The sequence below is a fragment of the Cuculus canorus genome, chromosome 1 (genome assembly GCF_017976375.1).
Source record: "Cuculus canorus isolate bCucCan1 chromosome 1, bCucCan1.pri, whole genome shotgun sequence".
Classification (NCBI taxonomy): Eukaryota; Metazoa; Chordata; class Aves; order Cuculiformes; family Cuculidae; genus Cuculus; species Cuculus canorus.
Window position 1 is genome coordinate 6,004,958 of NC_071401.1, and position 21,100 is coordinate 6,026,057.

A 21,100-nucleotide genomic window follows, 5' to 3' on the forward strand; every position below is an offset into this window, starting at 1 on the left:
GTAGTATGAAAGACAGAGCCAGAGTCTTCTGACTGGTGTCTAGTGACAGGATAGGAGGCAATGGGCACAAAAGGTCCACTTAAACCTATGAGAAAAATTTTTATTGTGAGACGGTTGAACGCTAGAACAGGTTGCACAGTGAATCTGTGCAGTCTCCTTGGTTGGATATTCAAAAACATGTGCATTCCTGAGTAGCCTGGTCTAGCTTACCTGGCTTTGAGCAGGAGTTTGGACTAGCTGGTCTCTGCAGGTTCCTTTCAAATTCAACTCTTCTCTGATTTTGTAAAGCATGCAGCTGTTAAATCAGTACAAATAGATCTTTTTTCACCATATCTCCTCGGTAGCATGAGGGAACAATGTACCCTTCTGATTGAAATGGATAGGTAAACTGGCAGCTCTCCCTGAAAGTGCTTTTCTTGGGAAGCTGATATAAAACAATTTGAAATAATCAAAAAAAGGTTACTGGAAAGTAGCAGGTCTCATACTTTGGCTTAAAAAATTAAAAATATGAAACCATGTAGACCTCACGTGCTTACTTTCTTAATGAATTTTTAGTGTTGTATCTCCTGAATATATGTGACACTTTGTCCTTTCTCAGTGGTAGAAACCGATGCATTGGATAAAGCATTTTAACCTTCATTTGGATTTAAACGAGAATCAAAATAGATTAGCATTTCCAGATAAGATGGAGAAGTGTGTGAATGGGACTGTGGATGGTATTTCTTTGTTGTGCAGATTAATGTTGGGGGACTCTGTGAACAATACATTAATTTTACCAAGATTTTAGATGGTTTGGGGAAAGTGGCAAAACTTAATATAATTAGGTAGGTTCCTGGACTAGAATGAGCTCGTTGTAGAAGACACTTTCTGTGGAAGTTGGTCTGTGAAATGTGTCTGGTCATCACGCTGCCCCTTCTTGCCATCAGTAGACACATCTACTAACTGTTCTGTGGTTTTATAATATCTTTAGGCTGTGAATTTTTTGGGACAGAGCCTAGTACTTATGTTATTGAAACACTACAGTGTGTTAATTTTCTGAGGTTGGTTTGTTTCTTTGTTTTTAAACAATGTGGATGTCATGAGTCTATGAATTCTGGAGGTATACTAAGTGTCTTCCAAACTGTACAAAATCAGGAGTTCAATTTGAGATGCAGGGAAACAATATGATTAGAAGAAAAATAAGAAAGTCTTCAGGGCCCTTTTTTTGTTATACATATAGGTCAAATTTAAAGAGCATTACCAAACCCCAAATGATCAGAAATGAATAAATACCAAAGTCTGAGAAATATAAGTTCTACCCTAGGAAAAGATTGCAGGAATTCTGAATTAGTGTAAGCAACTTTTTGTTTGTCTGAGCTAGCACGGGGATTTACGACACCTGGAGATATTCTGGTAAACCTGAGTGATAAGGTAAAATGAAAAGAGGATCACAAATGCTTCAAGACAGGCTGAGAGTTGTAGACTTTCTGCTGAACTTGGATGTAAAATGAGGCAAGCTGCAGTATTTAAAACTCTTAAAGTGAGGTTAATCTCACCTAACCTTAGATGGCCTTTGTCAGCTAGTCTGGCTGAGCTTTCATTTATAGCTGATAGAGGGAAATTGGCACTTCTACGATGCAGTCTAACATAGATACCTTAAAAAGCCTTTGTGATAGATGAACGGCGTTTTTTTATTACATGACCTAGCTTGAATGCCTGCGGTGAAGACACTTACTGGGTCAGAGGAATGTCATTCTTACTTTCCTAAATAAGGAGTCTTAAATCAAAGTGCCTGAGGAAGTCTGTGGAGCTTTGTGAATAAAATGTCTAAGGCAATGTTCAAGGGAGTACTTTTAAAACCATTTTTGGCGTTTAGGTATCCCAGGCTTTTGGAATGCACAATATATTACTTGTAGGATGTGAGATGTCAGCATAAGCTTCATCGTGATGTTGCTCAGGCCAGATATACTGGTGACATATTATGATCATCTGGAACTACCACAGGAAGTTGCAGTTGCACCAGTTTGTATCCGAAGTGACAGAGCAGCTGGTTGACGGAGGACGAGAGTAGGAGGAAGCCAGCATCATCTTACTTGGAATGAAAATACTAACAAAACTCTGTTTCTGGCTTAGGCTTTTTAAGTTCTTTTAAAAGGCAGAGAAAGATCATTCTGAATTGAGCAGAAAATAAATGATGATAGAAGTTTAAGAAGAGCACAAGAGTAAAATCAAACATGGACTGTTTGTCAATGGTACAGATAAATGCTTAAATTAATTTTGAATTTTTTTAAATTGCAATTTAATCACCCTTTCAAGCCATTTTTGTTGCAATTTTTCCATTATGGGTAGCAGTGCAGTGTCATCGTGCAGACGCACTGTATATACATTCATTTCTTGAAAATTTTGAAGTATGGACAAGTAGTTGATCATAGACGTGTCCCTTCTTAATAAGATTTAAGTCTGAGTGTTCAGACATTCTATGCAAATATGCCCTGGTAGTCTTACATATCAGTGTGAATAGAACACTAAATATAATGCAAATGAAATCCTGACCTTGGATCCTTATCTGGAATGCTGGATTTCTCAAAAGCAAGGCTGTCTTGCCTGTCTATTGCAAGCTGCAAAATTCTTGACATTTGTAAGAAATAAATTCCTTGCCTGCATGGATCAGAGAGCCCTGAAACACAGTAGCTATGGACAGGAGTTTTCGTAGGGCGTCATTTACTGTGTTGAGAGCATGAGGTCTAAGTGATTGCATCCTCTACGCTTGTTGGTTTATTTCAAGATTCTTTTACTTTGTGTAAAAAAAAAGGAAAAAAGAAAATTCTTGATTACTAATTCCTTCAAGAAACTTCATGTTTCATTTGATAGACACGGTTCCTCTCTACTGTTGCTTGCAAAGAGAACGGGTTCATCAGACTGGGGCTCTTTTGAAACCTTTGCAGTTCCTCTCATGGACTGATACTGCCTTTTGGCGTTTCTTGTAATTTTAATATTTAATATGCCAATTCATCCAGTTCTGAAAAACAGTTTAAAAAAGAATGTGTTTTTCATGCTAGTTTGAATGTTACGGTGTAGGGGGTAGTGAAGTGGTATCTGTGCATTAAATTCTTCATCACCCCCAGAGGGACGTGCAGGGTGTTACAGCCTGAAGTTCCAGTCATGCCCTGTTACTTTGCATTCTGTCAAAACAGCACATAAATTGAATTGTGTGTGTTTTAATATTTAAAACAGTTAAAAAATTTGAATGCGGCAAATTAGTAGTGCACATTTCATATTGCCGTATGTATTTCTAGTACTGGTACAATAAACTCAGGTGGCTCTGGGGGCCTTTCGCTACTATTATAATAGAGGTGCAATATATTTCTGATGCCCAGCATTAAGATTTTCTATAATGGTATAAATTAGTATAATTTTGTAATGTTCAGTTATTAAAAAAAAAAGTTGAAAATGAAAACAAACCATCAAAAATAGCAGTGGGCAACAGAGAGATAGCGAAGAAAAGAGACCGGGAAGAAAATTCAGACTGACTAAACTTGTTTTCCCTTGGCAAGAGAAGTATGTGCACATAGTGGCCAAATATTAGGAGGATTGAATAAAATCCAAGAGAGATGACAGTATTTTAGAAGGAGGTTAAAAGGAAAATACTGAAATCAAGTAAAATCAAAGAAGTGATTTGCTCTTTCTGTACTTTGTTACTCTTCCTGTAAAGTAGAACAACTCTTCTCTGCTGTATCTAGCTTTTCTAGTTTGAGCGTAAGCGCTCGGAGTAGGGAATATCTTTTGCTGGAAGTGTTCATAGTGCCTAAAATAATAGAGAATGAGTTTAACTGAAGACTATAATCATCATTACATTACTATTGAATGATCTTTGAAGCGTCTTACTTTAATTAGATGCTCATTTCTTTGAAGACAGAGTAATACCAGCCTGCATGCAGTCCATGACAAAGACAAGTTGTTTTGAGTCTTAGTGGGCTGACCCCTATTGACAGCTGGTGGGTGTGAGTTAGAACATCTGGTACTTGTTTGGTGGTTCTTTCTTAGTTATTGTAGGGCTTGATACGTGGGTGAAAGGCGTGTTCTTTCTGCCCTTTATCTATCATTTATTAATTCCTAGACCATGTGTACCAAAGGAATACTAGTGAAGGAAGTGGATTGCTTTATGGGTTATCCAAAAGGCAGAATGACATTTCTGCCCTGTGGCGTGCAGTGACTCATATAGATGTTCGGATCTGTAGATGTTGCACCTCTTAGATTCTCGGGCAAGATACTTCTTGAAACTACTTTTTTAAATCCATCTGCCAGCACAGAGAAAGACTGTACTGTCATTAATTTTTGTAACTGCTTGCTATACAGCAATAGATTGATGAGATCTGTCAGATCTGAAGCCTTTTCTGAAAGCTTCTAGATATCTTTGTAAAATGATTAAAAATTTAATGTGAGCAAATGAGTGTTGTATTCCATACCTCATTCTTGGTAGCAGGTGAATGGCTAGTGCTAGCACCTTTCACTGCTAAAATTAATTGAAAGATATAATCTGGACAGGAAACTTTACCCAAGCATTGGAAAAATAAGGAAATGAAAATTCTCTAACAAGGTCTGGAACATCTTGAAAAGTATATCCCTTCGCTCTACATATCTTACAATTAATAGTGGTTATTTCAGTTTGCCCAGGGGAAAAGTATGACTTATGACATTGATTAGTTTACTGTCTTGTCTTTCTTTTCACTTTTGGAGATGTTTTTTCTCTGATGTGCGTTTAAAGAATCCCTATAAGAGATCGATGCTCCTAACTGATGGGTCTTTTCCTGCTCTGTCTCAGATTTACAAGAAATAGATTTTTTAAAAAAAATTCCCACAAATCATTAATACAACACTTTTCTCCTACAGGTGCCTGTACATAACAAAACAAGGGTGTGATTGTAGTATGCTTGACTATAACCCTGTAAGCCTAGTTTGCTATCCTTACTAGTGTTTGCTGCTTTAAGCCTCGCGATAGAATTTTGGCATGTATTAGAAATTAGGTTACAGCAACAGAAATCCAAGGGTCTTTTCTGATGCTTAAAATATTACAGCATTTATACTGCTGCTGATCAACAGAAATAGACTATAAAAAAGAATCATGAGAATAAGTATCTTTCCTTTTGGGAAGGTTGGAAGGAAAATACAACACAAGATTAAGTTATCCTATTATGCAGCGTTTCCAGTTTTCTTGAAAGTCTGGGATTAACTGAAGCTTCATCCTTGGAGTGGTCTTAGTAAATGTTGTATAGTGAATTTATGTTGGTCGATAGAGTTGCATTCATTGACTGTGCATGTGTGACGAGCTGATGGCAAATGCAAGGTAATATGAATTATTCTAGGCCACAGTGAAAGGCTACAGCTACAGTGAGTCAAATCACTTTCTGTTAATGGTTGACGTTGTAAGGACATCTCAGATTGATAGCAACACAGTCTCTTCTTGCTTCCACATAACTCAGATGTCAGAACAGCATAGCAACGTTTAGAAAAGCTGGGAGAGAAAAAAAAAATTGAATCCGTGATGCTTCCTCCTGACTAAATTGCCATATTTTCTTTCTAGCGAAAATAACATGACATACCATTGGGAAATTCAGCCAATTAATGTGCATTTAATGAAATATTTGAATACTTGAAGTTGCATTACTAATGTACTACTGATAGGTTGCAGCTGATGGGGACTGGGTAAAAGAATTTCAATCTGAAATCGATGTTAGACCAGTTAAGAGTGGAATTCTGTTTTGCGTTTAGAACAACAGTGTGTTGTTTTCATGTATTGGTAATTGAATGGTTTCTTTTTGTGTTAAATACTTGTATTTTTCTTTCAGTGTTTTGTATCCTACCTGCGTTCAGTTTACCTAATGAAGAATAAGGAAGTATTTGATGTTTTCAAGTTGCCTCTAGCAGAATATGCCCTGTAAGTATGATTGGCTTGGAAAATGAAAAACTGTACAGTGAGGAGTTTCACAGTGTATGATAGCCAGAACAGCTATTTAAAGCTATGTCAGCACACAGAATTGTACGGTCTTGTAATGTATTTACAATTTCACATTTATGCTATGCTTTTGCATATTTTCAAAACATATTAAAATACAAATTGTGTGTAAAAATAATGTATCTCTACTAAGAGAAATAACTTTTACAGCGGAAGGTGTGTTTACTATATACAGTAGGACACAAAACTTGTGAAGTAAAAGGGTAGAGCTCATAGTTGAATGCCAGCCTGTAGAGTGCATTATTTAAAGAGAAATTGGAATATCTAAAGATGATACATTGCAGTTTCATGTTGAGTGTGATTGGGACATTGGTCCTTGGACCTAAATTGCTTTTCAGAAGATTCAGTGCACTTGGTAAAAAGTAAAACATCTGCACTGGACTGAACAGCATCTATTTTACTCTGCCTGTTTTTGCATGTATATGTGAACCACTCCACGTTTTGTATAGGAGGGAAATTAGTTTTGACAGGTTGACTTTACAGGTGACAACCATTTGAGATTGTTTTAAGATGTGAAGTTTTAGAGTAATCTCATGGGACATATGGAAGGTGCTCAAAAATACATGGTAAATTAGTTTTATGTCTTTGGAATTTCATACAGAGAAGACTTAAGTCTTCAAACTTGTCAGCACATGGCATAATGAACTAAAATGTGACAAATGCCTAGACTGTAGAACACCTGGTCTTCCTGTGCTGTGATGCAGTTAACATGATTATGTTTTTTAAGGCATGTAAGCTTGTCATAAAAGATGCTTTCTTACTTTATGGACTGAGAATTTTTTAAAAAGGGAAGGTAGCAAAAACTTGAAAAATTCCACTACGTACTTTGCTTGCCCCTTCACCTATGTGATTTGTCACCGTCTTTAAAAGCCTTTAAAGTCTTACTATGCTGAATGTAAGGGGTAGTGGCAGAAGATTAGGACTAAGAGGGGTGACCACACAAATTTAACCACCTGACAGATGGTGGTAATGCTGGATTTCTGGAATCCCAGTGCCTCTTTCTGGATTTCCGCATGAGGTGCCATCTAATATTGATGTTTGAGTGAACAGAGTTGTCCAGTTTTCTTCTCAGGCCTCTATGCCAAGATTTGATTCTTCATCAAAGTAAGTTCTAATCCCAGCTTTGCAAAGTTACTAGTAAAGTCACACCGGTGTTAAAATGGAAGAAACCAGACAGTTGTTTGGAGAGTGTAGGAGAAGTTTGGTCAAGAGTGTAAAATATGTGGCAGCGTAACACAAAGTCAGAAAATAATAAATCTAGGTGATAGCTTGGCGTTCTGCTCTAAGTGAACAGTTTGTTGGCTCTGTTCTTCCCCACTCTCCAGACTGCTAGTCCTCCTAAATACATCATGGACTCCCTTGGCATTCAGTTCAGTGCACATTCACTGATACAGTGGATCAATCAGCTTAATTTATCTGAAAGTCCCTCAAAGTCTGGTATATTTGAATTCTGCATTCAGAAGCAACCTTGGTTTATGCTCTGCACACACACTCATGGCAAAGCCCAGAATGAGAATCCTTTCTTCCCTTTATCTTGGGTGTATATTCTCTGAAAAGTATTTCAGCCTTTCTGTGGAGATTTACTGCTAGCTCGATAGATGTTACTCCACTAAAAATCCTGCAGAGAAAACCGTTTGCTTAATGCCCCTGTCAGGCTTTCAGAAAGCTGCTGCTGGCTTTCTCCATTGCTCTCTTGCCTGGCTTGTCTGTGATCTGAGATTCTCTTAAGCTCTGTTGATTGAGCCTGTAGAAAAGCAGTGGTCTTTTGATTTTTATATATTTATAAAACTATTGTATAGCTAGAAAACAATAAATATAAATATTAAAAAGTGTGCCTGTGCATGTCTATACACATATAGACGTGTGTCTGAGAGATTGATCACCTTTGAGCCGTGGTACATTAGTATTCTTTTTGATATCCTCTCATTACAAATTGCTATCAAGAAGAACTTGCTAGAGGAAGACTTGCACAAACCTTGTGGTAACATAGGCAGCCTTTAAATTTGGTGAAGAACCATCTCGATGCTTGCGTAAAAGAGAAATTTGTCTTTTCATTGCAAGGGACAGCTTTGAAAAACGTAAGAAAATGTAAACAACCAGGTGGAAATGAGTAATGTTATTCTCGCCTCCTGGATAGGAGACAGGTTAATGAGGAGGCAAGGATTCAACATTTTTTATTTCTCAGGCACTCTGTTTTGTATATCAGTTTTCAAGGACAGATCTAATGCCTGAAATTTGCCCAGGGAAGTTGTGGCTGCCCACTCCCTGGAATTGTTCAGGGCCAGGTTGGATGATTGAGCAGCCTGGTCTGGTGGGAGGTGTCCCTGCCTATGGCAGGAGGGCTGGAACTGGGTGATCTTTAGGGTCCCTTCCAACTCAAACCATTTTATGATTCTATGATAATATTCATTTCTCTTTCTGTGATTCTATGATCTTAACAGGGAGATGTGCTAGATGGACAATTTAGTCACACCTCAGGCTGTCAGTGTTACAAAGCAGTAGGTAACTGTCAGGCCTGAAATGAGTGGTACCAGAATATGTGATCCATCTGTTCACACCTGTCTATCCACATCTCTCTGTCCTCTCACTGACCAGGTGAAGCTCCCACTGCACTCTTACCCAACTCTCCCTGGTTGTGGATGTAGATCTGACCGTTACCGTGTGGGCAGGGCGTTTTGTTCGTTGTCGTACCCTGGCTGTCATGATCAAGCATGGGGCTGCCCATCACATCTCTCGGACAGTGCCCATCACAGGCTTTGCACATCATTGTCCACCTGCCCTCCTTTGCTGCTCTTGTAATTCCTCTTGTAGACCCCCGTTTCCTTTCCACTAAAATGTCTGACCCTAGTTAATTTTTCACAGTTGTTTCCAGTCTCCATACACCTGTAACCAGACTTTCTATTTCTCATGCTGTGGTGTAGTTAATCTGAGCCTCGTTATTCATACAAACCTCAGTATTCTTTTCAGTGACAGTTTGAGCAAAGTTTAGCCATCTCTTCCTGAGCTTTCTGGAACTACTTCAGCAAGATTCTGAGCCTTCTGATGCTGCCATGCAGATCTCAGAAGAAAAGCTGCAGTTTTCTCTCTTCAAGTCTAGGGTCATTATTATATTAGTCATCATCTATGTTTCTTCTAGGATCTTGAACCACCTTTTCTCATTGTGCAGCCAAGCCTGACCTTCACTCACCTTAGAAGTAAATATTCTTGCATATGCATGAGTAGCAGCTCCAGCAGAGTACCTCTCAGAGCTGGCTGATCCAGCTCACTTGGAGAAATGGTCTTTAATGCACTCTAGAAGTCTCTGTTGTATGTGCTCTGCTGTGTTGCCCTTTGAGCAGGTGTCAGGGTGTCTTAGGTACCCAGGGCCTGCAATTGTAGTGTGGAGGCCTCTTTTATAAAGAAGACTACATCTTGGTCTTCTAAGTGATTGGATTCCAACCACAACAGTGCTCTTTGTTGGTCTTCTCTTTAATCCTGGCCCATAAAATCTTGATTAGCTTGGCTCTCGTTATAGTAGGGCATCATGCATTTTTGCTTCTTAATGCAGAGGACCAAAGCTGGCTAGTCAAATAAATTACTGGTAAAAGCTATTTCTCTGTTCATTTTGGTTGTTAATCAGACCTTCGGGAAAGCCTGTTAATTCAGATTTGTGTCACTTCAGTTGATTTGACTTCTTCTCTTTTCAAATGGTGTCTCATCCTGTCTTCTGAAAACATTTGAAATGTTAGATGTACATGTAGCATAGCAAGGCAAGTAATACACATCTTCTCTTGAAATAGCTTTTGGGAGTATTTAACATTGTTCAGACTATTTTAAATCTTTGTCTCAATCTGTTTTACAATGAAAGAAATCATTGTGCTGTTTTTTCATGTGTTCAGATCATTATGAAGAAGTTCACTAATAGACTATGTCTCCTAACTAGTAAATGTGGTAAATTAATATTAGAATGAAGCACTAACTTGTGTAGAACTGTTGTGCAGCTGCTCTGCCGAAGTGACCTCAGATTCTTTACAGCTGGATTGTATTTCAAAAAGGACTGGAAATCTTCTAGGTGCAGATTAGGAGCTCTTGGGACACTTAAAAAGGGAAGATTGTACTGGTCTTGAATTTCCTGGTTTTTTTTCTGGTTTTTTTGCAAGGACAGATGTTACTCTTGAGTTTCTAAGGTTCTGTCTCTTTAATGAGTGGAGAGATGCCCAGCTTTTCACCTAATCCAAGTAGAGGCACAGTGAAGTTACCGTGTTAATGTAAACATACTCAAAATCTTTGTATAAGCAGAATTAGCAAGTTTGAAAAGTCAGTATTGTAGGTCTGATACACCATTCATTTCAATTAAATTTTAACAACGTTTACTAATGTTTGATTTTCCTTGTTGAATAAAGGAAACCTTATGCAAACAGAAGTGGTATTCCTCTTACAGCCATGTGTTGTCCGTCTTTTGGAATTTTACTCTTTTAACTTATTTTCTTTAAGTAATTGCTTTGAATTCATTGTAGATGTTTTGTTCAGTTACTTCTGTGCATTCCCTGATCAATGTTAGGGAATGATGATGTTTGGCCACATCAGTTTCAGTTGATGAATAGAACTGTCAGCCTTACTTTCATTTGTAGTAGCAAAATAATCTCATTGCTTTCAATATTGCTTTTAGAAGCTGATGTAAAATGTCTTTCTGTAAGAGATTGCTGCTGAGAAGTCACTGCATTTCACACCAAAATATGAAACAGGATTGTTTTTTGGTTTGTCAGCTGAATTTGTGCTGTCGTTTTAAGGCTACCATAGTTTGAGAACTTAGTCTGAGGACTTAGTCTGAGAGTTTTTAGTGTTCTGTCTTAGAATTTATGAAATCTCGCTAAATAACTTACCTGCTTTTTGTCTGTCTTTGACAGTTCTGTATTGTATGTTTTAAAATATCACTGTGGTCACCATATGTGCCTTGCACAGGACTAGTATTCCCCCACATTCATTATTCATCTAATGAGAAGGCTAATGAGGTCTAAAAGAGAAATGTTACTTGTTTTCAATTTGGATCTGGCAGGGCCAGGTGTGATAACAGTGGGCAATTATGAAGTTTACTGAAGTCAAATGATATGTTGGAGACAGAGTATCTGTTGCCATGCAATGCTCGGGTATTGTTGTTATTCAGTATTTTTGGTTTTTGGCTAATATTTGTCCCTTCATGTATAGAATATTAGTATAAATCTGAATTTTAATGAATAAATCGATAAAACCAATACTTGATAGTATTGTTGGCACTGCTAGTTACATATGTCATCAAAGTAAATCCTTGCTGTTAGAGGGGTGCAGGCAGGTGAGGCTTCCTTTAAGGGAGAAATGTCTCTCCCTTAGCTTGTTCTGCAATTAGTCATTTATCCGTACTAAGTTTGTTCTTCTAATCTTTCCATCACCGCGAGATGATGGGGATAATGTTCTGGGTGCGCTTCTAGCAGTGCAGGATGCTGACAGAGGTCAGTGCTGTCTCAGTCCTTGATGTGACATCTTCAATTCCATGACATCGGTGTTTCTGCCACCATATTTTACCATGAATGATAGACAATTTGCTCTTGCTACAGCTTTTCACATTCTTTTTCGCTTTCTTTCCTGGAAGGATTTGGAACTTTTCTTGAAAGTTCTCATTTATTTCATCTTCCTTCTTCTCCCAGTGTTCACTTGCATTTTTCAAGTTAGATTGTCCTGTTGTAGGATAAATACTGTTTTGTAAATATGTTGGTCAATACGTATCCATCTGAATTACCATAATTAAAATTGAATCACTTGAGCCATTGATGAGGGCTTCCAATTTAGTCAGCTTTTGTGTATCTACCTCACAGATTAATTGATTTGTTTATTTCCATGCTTTAGATCCCTTGGTCTTGCAATGGCACCTCGTGTGAGATTTCTTCAAAAAGTACAAAAACAGTTGTGTGCAAATGAGGCAGCGGATGGGATGGATCGCTTGAAGGAAACAGAGCAAAATAAAAATACCATCTCCTTGATAAACAGTGAAGGAGTGGAGAAATGTGAAACTAATTTCAGTGGAAAGGCGTCTTCTAAAAAAACAAAGGCAAAGGAGAGAAGGAAAGAAACTGAGGAGTGTCCTGCTTCCAGTGAAGGTGATGAGGAGAGTGGTGAGTCTGAGGATGACTCGAAAGAGGTAATTGAGGAGGAGGAGGAAAAAGAAATTCCTGTATCAAGCAGTGTTCAAAACCCAGACTCCATGCAGTTCTTTGAAGATGATGATGATGACGATGATGATGATGCTAAAGATCTTGATTTACTGACAGTGAAACGACGGAATGTTTTTGGTATTGACGCTAAAGATAATCCAGCACCGGTAAGTTCACTTTATAGTATGATTCTTACTGATTTTATGTTGTATATACTCTAAGTAAGGAGGAGAAAAGAGAAATTTCTGCTTTTAGTCATATTCGTTGTCCTTGTGTGTCAGAGGTCAGAACTGCTCTCAAAAGATAAGTGGTGTGACTTACACTTTCATCATTTTATTTTAGTACCAGAAAGTAATGTTATTTGCAGAACAAATATCCTTGTAGTTGCTTTAATTTATGAATAACATGATTTGAATACCTGGGAAATTTTGACTGGTTTAATCCTTCTCAGTTACTAATACCTCTCTGCTTGTACCTCTCTAAAATAGCCGCCACTTTCAGTCATAATTTTGATGCTGTATTGCAGTTTATGGCACTGGGAACCAAACTGCGATACATGATGAGCCACTTCCTGATACAAATTGTAACAAATGATCATTACAATAAAGTAAACCCATGATTTTTATGTTCAGAAGGACCTTTGCTATTAGAAATTCAGCCAGTATCAGAGAAAGCGAGTGTATGTGTGCTTGCAGTTCTTGTAAAGCGTGATTATAAAGGCTTATTAAAAGTATTCATGGAGATCTGTCATTTCCTTGCTGAGTAGCTTTATAACTGAGGATTTCTCTGTGCTTGGTGTTCTGAGAAATTTTGCTTTCGTTTAATCTTTAAATACAATGTTATAGTAATAGTGGTTTGGGGTTTTTTTAATTATTTCTATAAAGCAGATTTGGTATGTGCATATTGTGATTTTTTTTGTGTGTATCCTTTGCTCTGTAGCAACCGTATCTTTGTAGTGAAGAGATCCAAGTGAAATAGCCTCTGCTTCAGCCAGATGTTTTTCTGAACGTATATGCATGCAAGGGGAGCCTCCTATTAAACAAAGTATTAATTTTTTCAACTGGTATTTTAAATCTCTCTTTTTCTGTGCTGTTATTTAACAGCCCAGGGCACTTGTCAAGAACTTATGCTAATCAGCCCACTAGCTGCATTTCTAAGCAACATCTTTCCTTTAGTATTTAGTAAAGTGTAATAAATCAGTTTTATCAGCTAACTTTGTTGAAGAGGAGCAGTAGCACAGTAACCTAACCACTGCCTACACACTCATCTCTTCGGTGAGGAAGTTGCCGTCTTGTCCCAGAACTATGGGAGGAGGATGCTCCTGGAATTACCCTTCTTTTACTGTTATTCTGAGCCACCTCAGTACTGCCAATGTCTGGCAGTGGCTTGTATGTAGTAATAAAGTTCAGTTTCACATTAAAAAGATATTGCTGTTTTAAAAACAAAGGGGAGTAACAGATTTCTGCCTTAGTTAAAGAATGATGTCCTCACAGCTTTCATAGTGCTCACATGATTTTTCATGCTGAAATACACAGACAATTTCCTGTTGCTTTTCTTTAATGCAAAAGAATGAACAAAAGAAATTTAATGAACAGTGCTGGTGATTTAGCAAGCAATGTTGGAACCTCGCTGGATAACCTTTTAACAGTTTTCTGCCATTAAATATTTATAGGTTAGTTTATACTCAGTCAAGTCAGACATTATCTTTTGTGATTCAGTGTTGATGAACTGCATTAAGGATTAGTAGTTTGTACTTGGTGTGCAAGTGTGGAATACCTCCTATCATCTGAAACCTCTTGTATATGGGAACATAATAATGAAATATTTACTCCTAAAGCAGCTGTGAACAAAAAAAATCACAAGTTTCAAGATCTGTATCGTTAAGAACTTACATATCATTTAAATAATCTCTTAGGGATATGCCTGCAGTAGCACAATATGTAATTTTTAGAAAGCAGAAATGCAGAGCATACTGTGCCTAACTGTGGAAACTGGTCTTGATTGATGCATATGCTGGTGTGGTTTTTATTACCGTATGCTGCTGTGAAAATGGCTGATAAATTGTGGAATACTTAAAATGTAAGGATTCTATTTTCAGCAGGAATAGGAGAAATAAGGTTTCTATCACTAATCATGTATTGTGTTTTAAGGTTTTGTTATACAAGTGCACATTATAGAAGTTGCATTGAAAGATTCAGGCATTGTGCATCTTTTATTTCATGCGTATACCTCAGCACCATGTTTTGTGGATTTTAAAAAAAAATTGGTAGCTTGCAAAACATTTTATATTTTTTGCCCATTTGTTTGTTTTCTGGATAAAAAGTTTGAAATTATTATTACTGCATTAAAGCAGATGAGTTCATATCTAAAAAAAACAGAAAGGACTGATTCTTCTAGGGCTGAGCAGCAGGAGTGCAGTTTTCCTATTGCTGTGTGTTGGAGTGTTCTTCTAGAGAGGAGTTGGAAACCAGTTTCACTACAGTGCACTGGGTCATTGCTGCATTTCTAGAATGAGGCAGTACATTATTAATAGTATCAGGGCTGCAGAAAGTCTAGGAATGTGAACATAATGTTTACTTGGCTAGATCAATTAGGGCTTATTTAAAAGTCTATTTTCTGTGCTGAATAAGGTAGGATTCCTGTGGAATCATCCGTACGTGATCATCTAATTGGAATATTGTAAGTATGCCCAACCAGGTTGAATTCAGTTTGCGTTTATGCTTTTAGTATGTGTGATTGATTTTGCAGTTGCCCCATTCTTATATTATGCTTCGTGTTGACAGCAGAACAGTCCCGCTGTGATTGTTGAGCTTTAGGATGTTTTTGTAAATGGAGATATTACATTCAGTTTCCATTTTTGAATGGCTGTTGTTAGAGACACCATCACTTCCTCGTCTTTGTGTCTTCTGTAGCGTCTCTACTGGAAGAAGGAGCAAGAGGAGGTGTCAGGCTGGCTTTGAGCATCCCATGTGGTGGTGTAGTGCCCTGACTTTTGATCCTAGGTGGGGTGGGCTCATCCATCTTTGTAACAACGGAAAAGAAGTAGGCAAAGGGAACAAGGGTTATTTAAACTGGTGATGGAGTGAAAGAGGATTTGTGTGACTTTCTTAGAATGCTTTTTGTTGGATGTCCATTGTACCTAACAGTGAAATGTATGTCATGACGTGAAGTAGGCACATCTGATGATAGTTCTGTTAATTGTGTGATTTGTGGGTCAATTGCTTTCTTTCCTTTTTCCCTTTCTCAGTGTGGCCCTTGGCTGTTTGCCTACTCCATCTCTGTCATTTTGTGGCAACAGATACAAAGAAAAATCTGTTCTCTTTACACTGCCGTAGAAAAGAAGAAACCTTGGATAAGGTGAAAGACCTTGGCAGATATTTCAGTTTTGTTATGAGCTTCTGAGCTCATTTTTAAGAGATACTCATCAGCTGCCCTATTTATGAATTTTACTTAAATATGTCAAGTTTCTTAGCTGGTAATATAACTCATGGGACTTATGTAGAAGTGCAGTGTTCTTCTGCATAAAAAGAAGGTCAGCTATATTCATAGAGCCATTAGCAGACATGCAGTATTTAGCTGTTGTGTTAGCATTATGGAAATTATTTAAAGTGCATTCGACAATTTTAGCAGTATTGATGTTGCAAAGACTGTAAGTACTCCCTGGTTACAAAATGTTTTTAATGCTAATTTTAAGAAATTAGTTGTTACATTTGGAAATGCAAAGGCTATACTACTTAATCTTCAAGCACTGTTCATTTTGAGGAATAAGATTAAGCCCATAGTATTTTTTTTCTTGGTTTCTTTTAATTTTAGTCATCTTGTCTGATGTATCACATATTGTCAGATTTGTCTTCTGCTATTGAATTTTCTGTTTTAGGATAGAAAATATGAGTGCTGTGATTCCCTCCCTACTCTCCTGTCTCTTGACCCCTAAAACTTTTGATATATTTACTGGCTGCTTGGAACACTGTAGTAAGCATAAGCATATAGAGAGCTGCCTTAAATAGGAGTTGCAGATTCCTCGGAATTAGTCTGCACTAAGAGCCTGGTGTTTGAATATTGTGGCTACGGAGGGAAGTTGTTTTATGTGTCATGGTTCAATCTCAGCTAGCTGGCTTGTCTTGTAATCCAATAATATCGCATATAATGACTTCTTTCTTTTACGCTTCTCAAACATATGAACACTGTAAACCAGAATCTTACAACCTGGTTATATGCATGTTTATGAAAGACAGGCTAGAGAGTATAGGGAAGTCTGTGCCAAGAAACTGTAACGTGGACTTCACACGGAAAACGTATTAAGGAAAGGTAATTCAATGTGTATCCAAGTTAAGACATAGTCCTCTAGAAATTTCTTGTGTGATGATGATAACACCCAGAGAAATAAATATTAATTTTCCGATTTGTGATTCATCTTGATTGCTTCTCTTTCATAGAATCATAGAATAGTTAGGGTTGGAAGAGGCCTTAAAGATCATCTAGTTTCAACCCCCCTGCCATGGGCAGGGACATCCCACTAATCGGGCTGCTCAAGACCCCATGCAACCTGGCCTTGAACACCTCGAGGGATGAGGCAGCCACAATTTCCCTGAGCAACCTGTGCCGGTGTCTCGCCACTCTCATGGTGAAGAAATTCTTCCTGATGTCTGGTCTAGATCTGCTCCTCTCTACTTTATACCCATTCCCCCTGGTCCTATCCCCACGAGCCTTTACGAATAGCCCTTCTCCAGCTTTCCTGTAGGCCCTCTTGAGGTACTGGAAGGTTGCTGTAAGATCTCCTCTGAGCCTTCTCCAGGCTGAAAAAGCCCAACTCTCTCAGCCTGTCATCATAGGGAAGGTGCTCCAGCCTTTTGATCATCTTTGTAGCCCGTGGCTGGACCCATTCCAACAGTTCCGTATTCTTCTTATGTTGAAGATTCCAGAACTGGACACAATATTCCAGATGAGGTCTTAGAAGAGAGGAATAGAGGGGCAGAATCTTCTGGCCATGGTTCTTTTGATGCAGCCCAGGATACGGTTGGCCTTCTGGGCTGTGAGCCACATTGCTGGTTCATGTCGAGCTTCTCATCAACCAGTAAATTGACTTTTTCTGCTGAATGGGATCTCTCTCCTTCTGCTCAATGTTATGAGATACATTTTTGCTAATCTTGTGTTTCTATACTGCTTTTTCTGTGTGACATTTCTTCTCTTTCCTCTTACTAATTCTTTTTCTTGTTCTTTCATATTAAGTTATATTAAATGTGTGACTGTCTCCATGGGGCCTTTCAGGAGGATGGTGAGATGGGAAAGACCCAAAGGAGGCAAGAAGCTGTAAGTGAGCTGGCTGACACCGGCAGCGGTGTTATTTCATTTACTGATAGCCGTCTCTGTATTTGCTGTATTAGTGTGTTGTCCAAGAGAAGAAAGTTGCTCTAGGCAGCCCACTAGCTATAAAAAGAGCATTATTCCTTGGAGACATGTTGCAAAGCTAGCATTGTGACAGAGAAAATATCGAAGTTACTTATTTTTGAGTTAAATGAAAGTCAATACCGTGATGCATTATACACCATAAATTCTGCTTCCTACAGAATGCAAGTGCCTTAGGTTCTCAGCCTAGTAACAAACTGCTTGTGTATTTCTAGTTGAATTATAGCGAGTAATGATTTATACGAAGTACAAAATATTTGCATACAAGTGAAGTAGGCCTACATTTGGATATTAGCCAAAGGGCTTCAAGAATATAGTGTTGTGAAAAAATATCTTTTCTCAGCCATGAATGGAAATGAAACCTGTGGATGGTGCCTCAAGCCTCTTTTATGCACAGCAGCCAACACAGAATGCGTAACACAAAGCGCATGGAAAACTTTAAAGAAACTGCATTTTCTTCCCGTGCAATTTCAATACCTTAAGTATAACCAAAACTTATTTTTAAGAATGTCTATGATGGTCAGTTTTATTATTTTCTATGTAATTTTAAGAAATCGTTCAGGAGTGCTTCTGTAAGCTACACAAGGGACAGAGCAAAACCATTTATTTGCGTTCTTGGACAACTTTTACTCTTGAGATGCACAGGAATGTTCATTCCCCTGACTGCTTTATTTTTGAGTACAACATCCGTGAATTATTTTCTGGGTTAAAACTGTATAACAGAAGCTTTTCAGACAGAACCCATAAGGCATGTTAAATTCCAGATCCACAGATCACTTAGTGTTTTAATCTTTCTTCATTGGTCTTTCAGGTTGGCTGCATTTGCACCCTTCTGTCTGTACCACATCCATCTTGAGATTTCTCTCTGATGATTTCTATTTCAATTATTCTTTAAGCAACGTACTATATGTGTCTATAGTGTATGAAAAAGATCACATATTTGAATTTCTTCTACCTTTAAAGGGAGCATTCTATATATTTGTGTCAATCCATGTGATGTTTAGGAAAACAGGAGAATCTATAGGATTAAAATAACCTCTGAGTTGCTGGTAAACTATATATTTCAAATAAATGACTGCTATGTATCTCTTAAGGTATGTGTACAGCATAAAATGGTCATCCTAAATATTTTTAATCATGTTTAAAATCTGAATATAAAGTATAATTTAGGAATTCTACTTTAATATCTGCTCTTATCACAGATCTTGGCTTTCTTTATCAAAAGCTGTGGCGTAGATGTGCTCGGCTTAGCTTCTGTCAAAAGTTTTACATTTGAAAGCGGTGTTGAGCCATTGCAAACTCTGGGATTCTTGATGTTCTGGGGCTTTGTCGCTTTCGTAAATAAGAATATGGTGTAGAGAGAAATCTATTTTGCAAAGTGTCTCTGTGGCTAACTTTTGCTGAAGTACTTCAAAACTCGTCTTTAACAATATAAGTTGTGAACCTGTTCCTCAACGAAGCTCTTGCTGGTGGATTGATGGTTTGTGCAGTGCAGCGTGATGTGAGCAGGCTACGCTGTTGCTTAAATGTTCAGGTTTCAGCTTCTGGTGTGAATTGAGGTTGGACTGAGACACACTTTGTCTTGTGATTGAACAGACTCGAAATGACTGAGAGAGATGCGTGGTCTTGTATCTCAAGAAATATTAGGGTACTGTCTGATTTAAAATGATTCACTAAAATATCATTTGTTGAATACTTCTGGTGGGTTACTCAAGCCTGCAGTAATACCCTCAGTTTTAATTGTGCTTAATCACTGATTTATAGCCTTATTTAATAATTTGTGGCAGTTTCATAGGTGGGGGTGAGCCAAATAGTCTGCAATAAGACTTCCTAGGTGTAATCAATATTCTCTGAATCCATAGGATTTGTAAGTTCTATAATGCCACAATTTCATTTAAAATCATTAGTGCCTGAATGCTTGCTGAGTGATGATATTGGAAGTATTTATAACTATGACATAGTTGTTGGATGAGTGATATTCTAGAACTTGGTTGCTAAAATTGTGAAATGCTACTAGAAATTATACAGCACTAATTTTTAAAGGAAATGCTGCTTCTCAAAACAGCAATAAAGCAGACCTATTAACAAATACATATCTGGAGGCTCCTGACTTCTGTCAGCACAGTGTGTAGTTAAAATTATGAGTATGATTCTTTACTGTATATGTGAATGTCTTCTCTGATACAGACGTCTGCTACTCTAAGAACTGCTTAACAAAGGACCTATGCATACTTTAAACAATATTTTGGGCCAGATTTCTGAATTTGCATGTGAGCTGTGTAGTTTTTAGCTGGAATAATTTGATTATTGTGGGGAAAAAAATTGTGGTTTTGGTGATGATTCATCAGTTGTTAGCCAAAATGAGTTCCTGGGTAAGTCATTATAGTAACATGCAAATTGTCATTTAATGACTATTTTAAAAAGGAAAAAATGCGTGTAGTATGCTGTTTTCAAATAGAGACCTGCTGACTGAGGGATGAGGCCAATGATCACAGAAAATCTGCTTGGTCACATGGAGCTGGTGCTCCTTGTTTCCACAAGACTTTGATTTGTCCCAGCTGAGAAGAGTTGTGGAGTTGGGAAGAGAGTCTTTTACTTTCTGTAGGCTGGGCTCTGTATTCTCTATCTTAAGTAAAGGAACAGCTATTGCCTCTGAGGATAAAAATCCTTTAAAGGAGCTTTGCTTTGAATGAGTGAAAGGAAACTAAAACAGTTAAGGCCGCAGCTGCTACCTTTATTTCAGTGAAAAATAAACGAAGTATAAATTGCTTTTGGGCCAGCTTGGCAGGGAAGTCTTAGAGGTTTTCCCTTCCTTCATTACTTGGACCATGCTGTTCCTGTGATAGCTCTCTGCTTGTTTCAATGCAGGGTTGTTCCTCTCCTTTGCTGAGCTGTGTGGTTGTTCCTATAGCAGTAAATCTTGGTCCAGTTAATGCTTACCGAGTCAAGGTGGACCGCTTTCCCTGTTCCTTACGCCCCTGTACGTTTTGTATAGACCTCTGTGAAGCGACGGGGTTTTGCTTCAGAAGTGAGATGTCTGGCAAACATGCCTGAAGAAAATGGGAGTGCGTTAGTAAATCCCTCGGAAAAGTTTACAGTTGGGAAGAAGTGTTGGTGTCCTCCAGTGGGGGAAACCCATGGGAAAACAAAATGGCAATGGTAACTTTTTGAGAAGCTAAATGGCAGTATCATTTCTCTCAGATCTGTCCCCTACGTGACCAAGACCACAAAGCATTACTTAAAACTGTTTTTTGTGGTATTTTTCTGTGCTAATGTTGGCTGTGCTTCTTTCAGAAAGACTGTGCGGGTAGGCAGCTGGAGAAGATAAGGCAGCTTCATTAGTGTCATGATTAAAACCAGGTTTATCAACTAGCAGCGTGGAAGAGGAGGAGTGAGTTTGAGCTACTTGTGCTGTGCCAGCCCTTCTATGAGCATCCCGGGAAGGGAACACAAACAAATATCTATTTGAAATAATAGCTAGTACGGCCACTGTTCATTTTAAACTGGAGTTGCTGAAACTATCTTCCCTGAAGACCAT

At 38.1% G+C, this 21,100-nt stretch overlaps 1 protein-coding gene across 1 annotated transcript in view; it reads left to right on the top strand.

Annotated features, from left to right (window-relative positions):
* The window catches only part of DDX10 (DEAD-box helicase 10), a 191,648-nt gene that overhangs the window by 40,554 nt on the left and 129,994 nt on the right, over positions 1-21,100 (top strand). The window contains exons 12-13 of the mRNA XM_054056496.1: positions 5,826-5,914; positions 11,852-12,323. Of these exons, the coding sequence (XP_053912471.1) occupies positions 5,826-5,914; positions 11,852-12,323 (561 nt within the window). The remainder of the gene's footprint in view (positions 1-5,825; positions 5,915-11,851; positions 12,324-21,100) is intronic.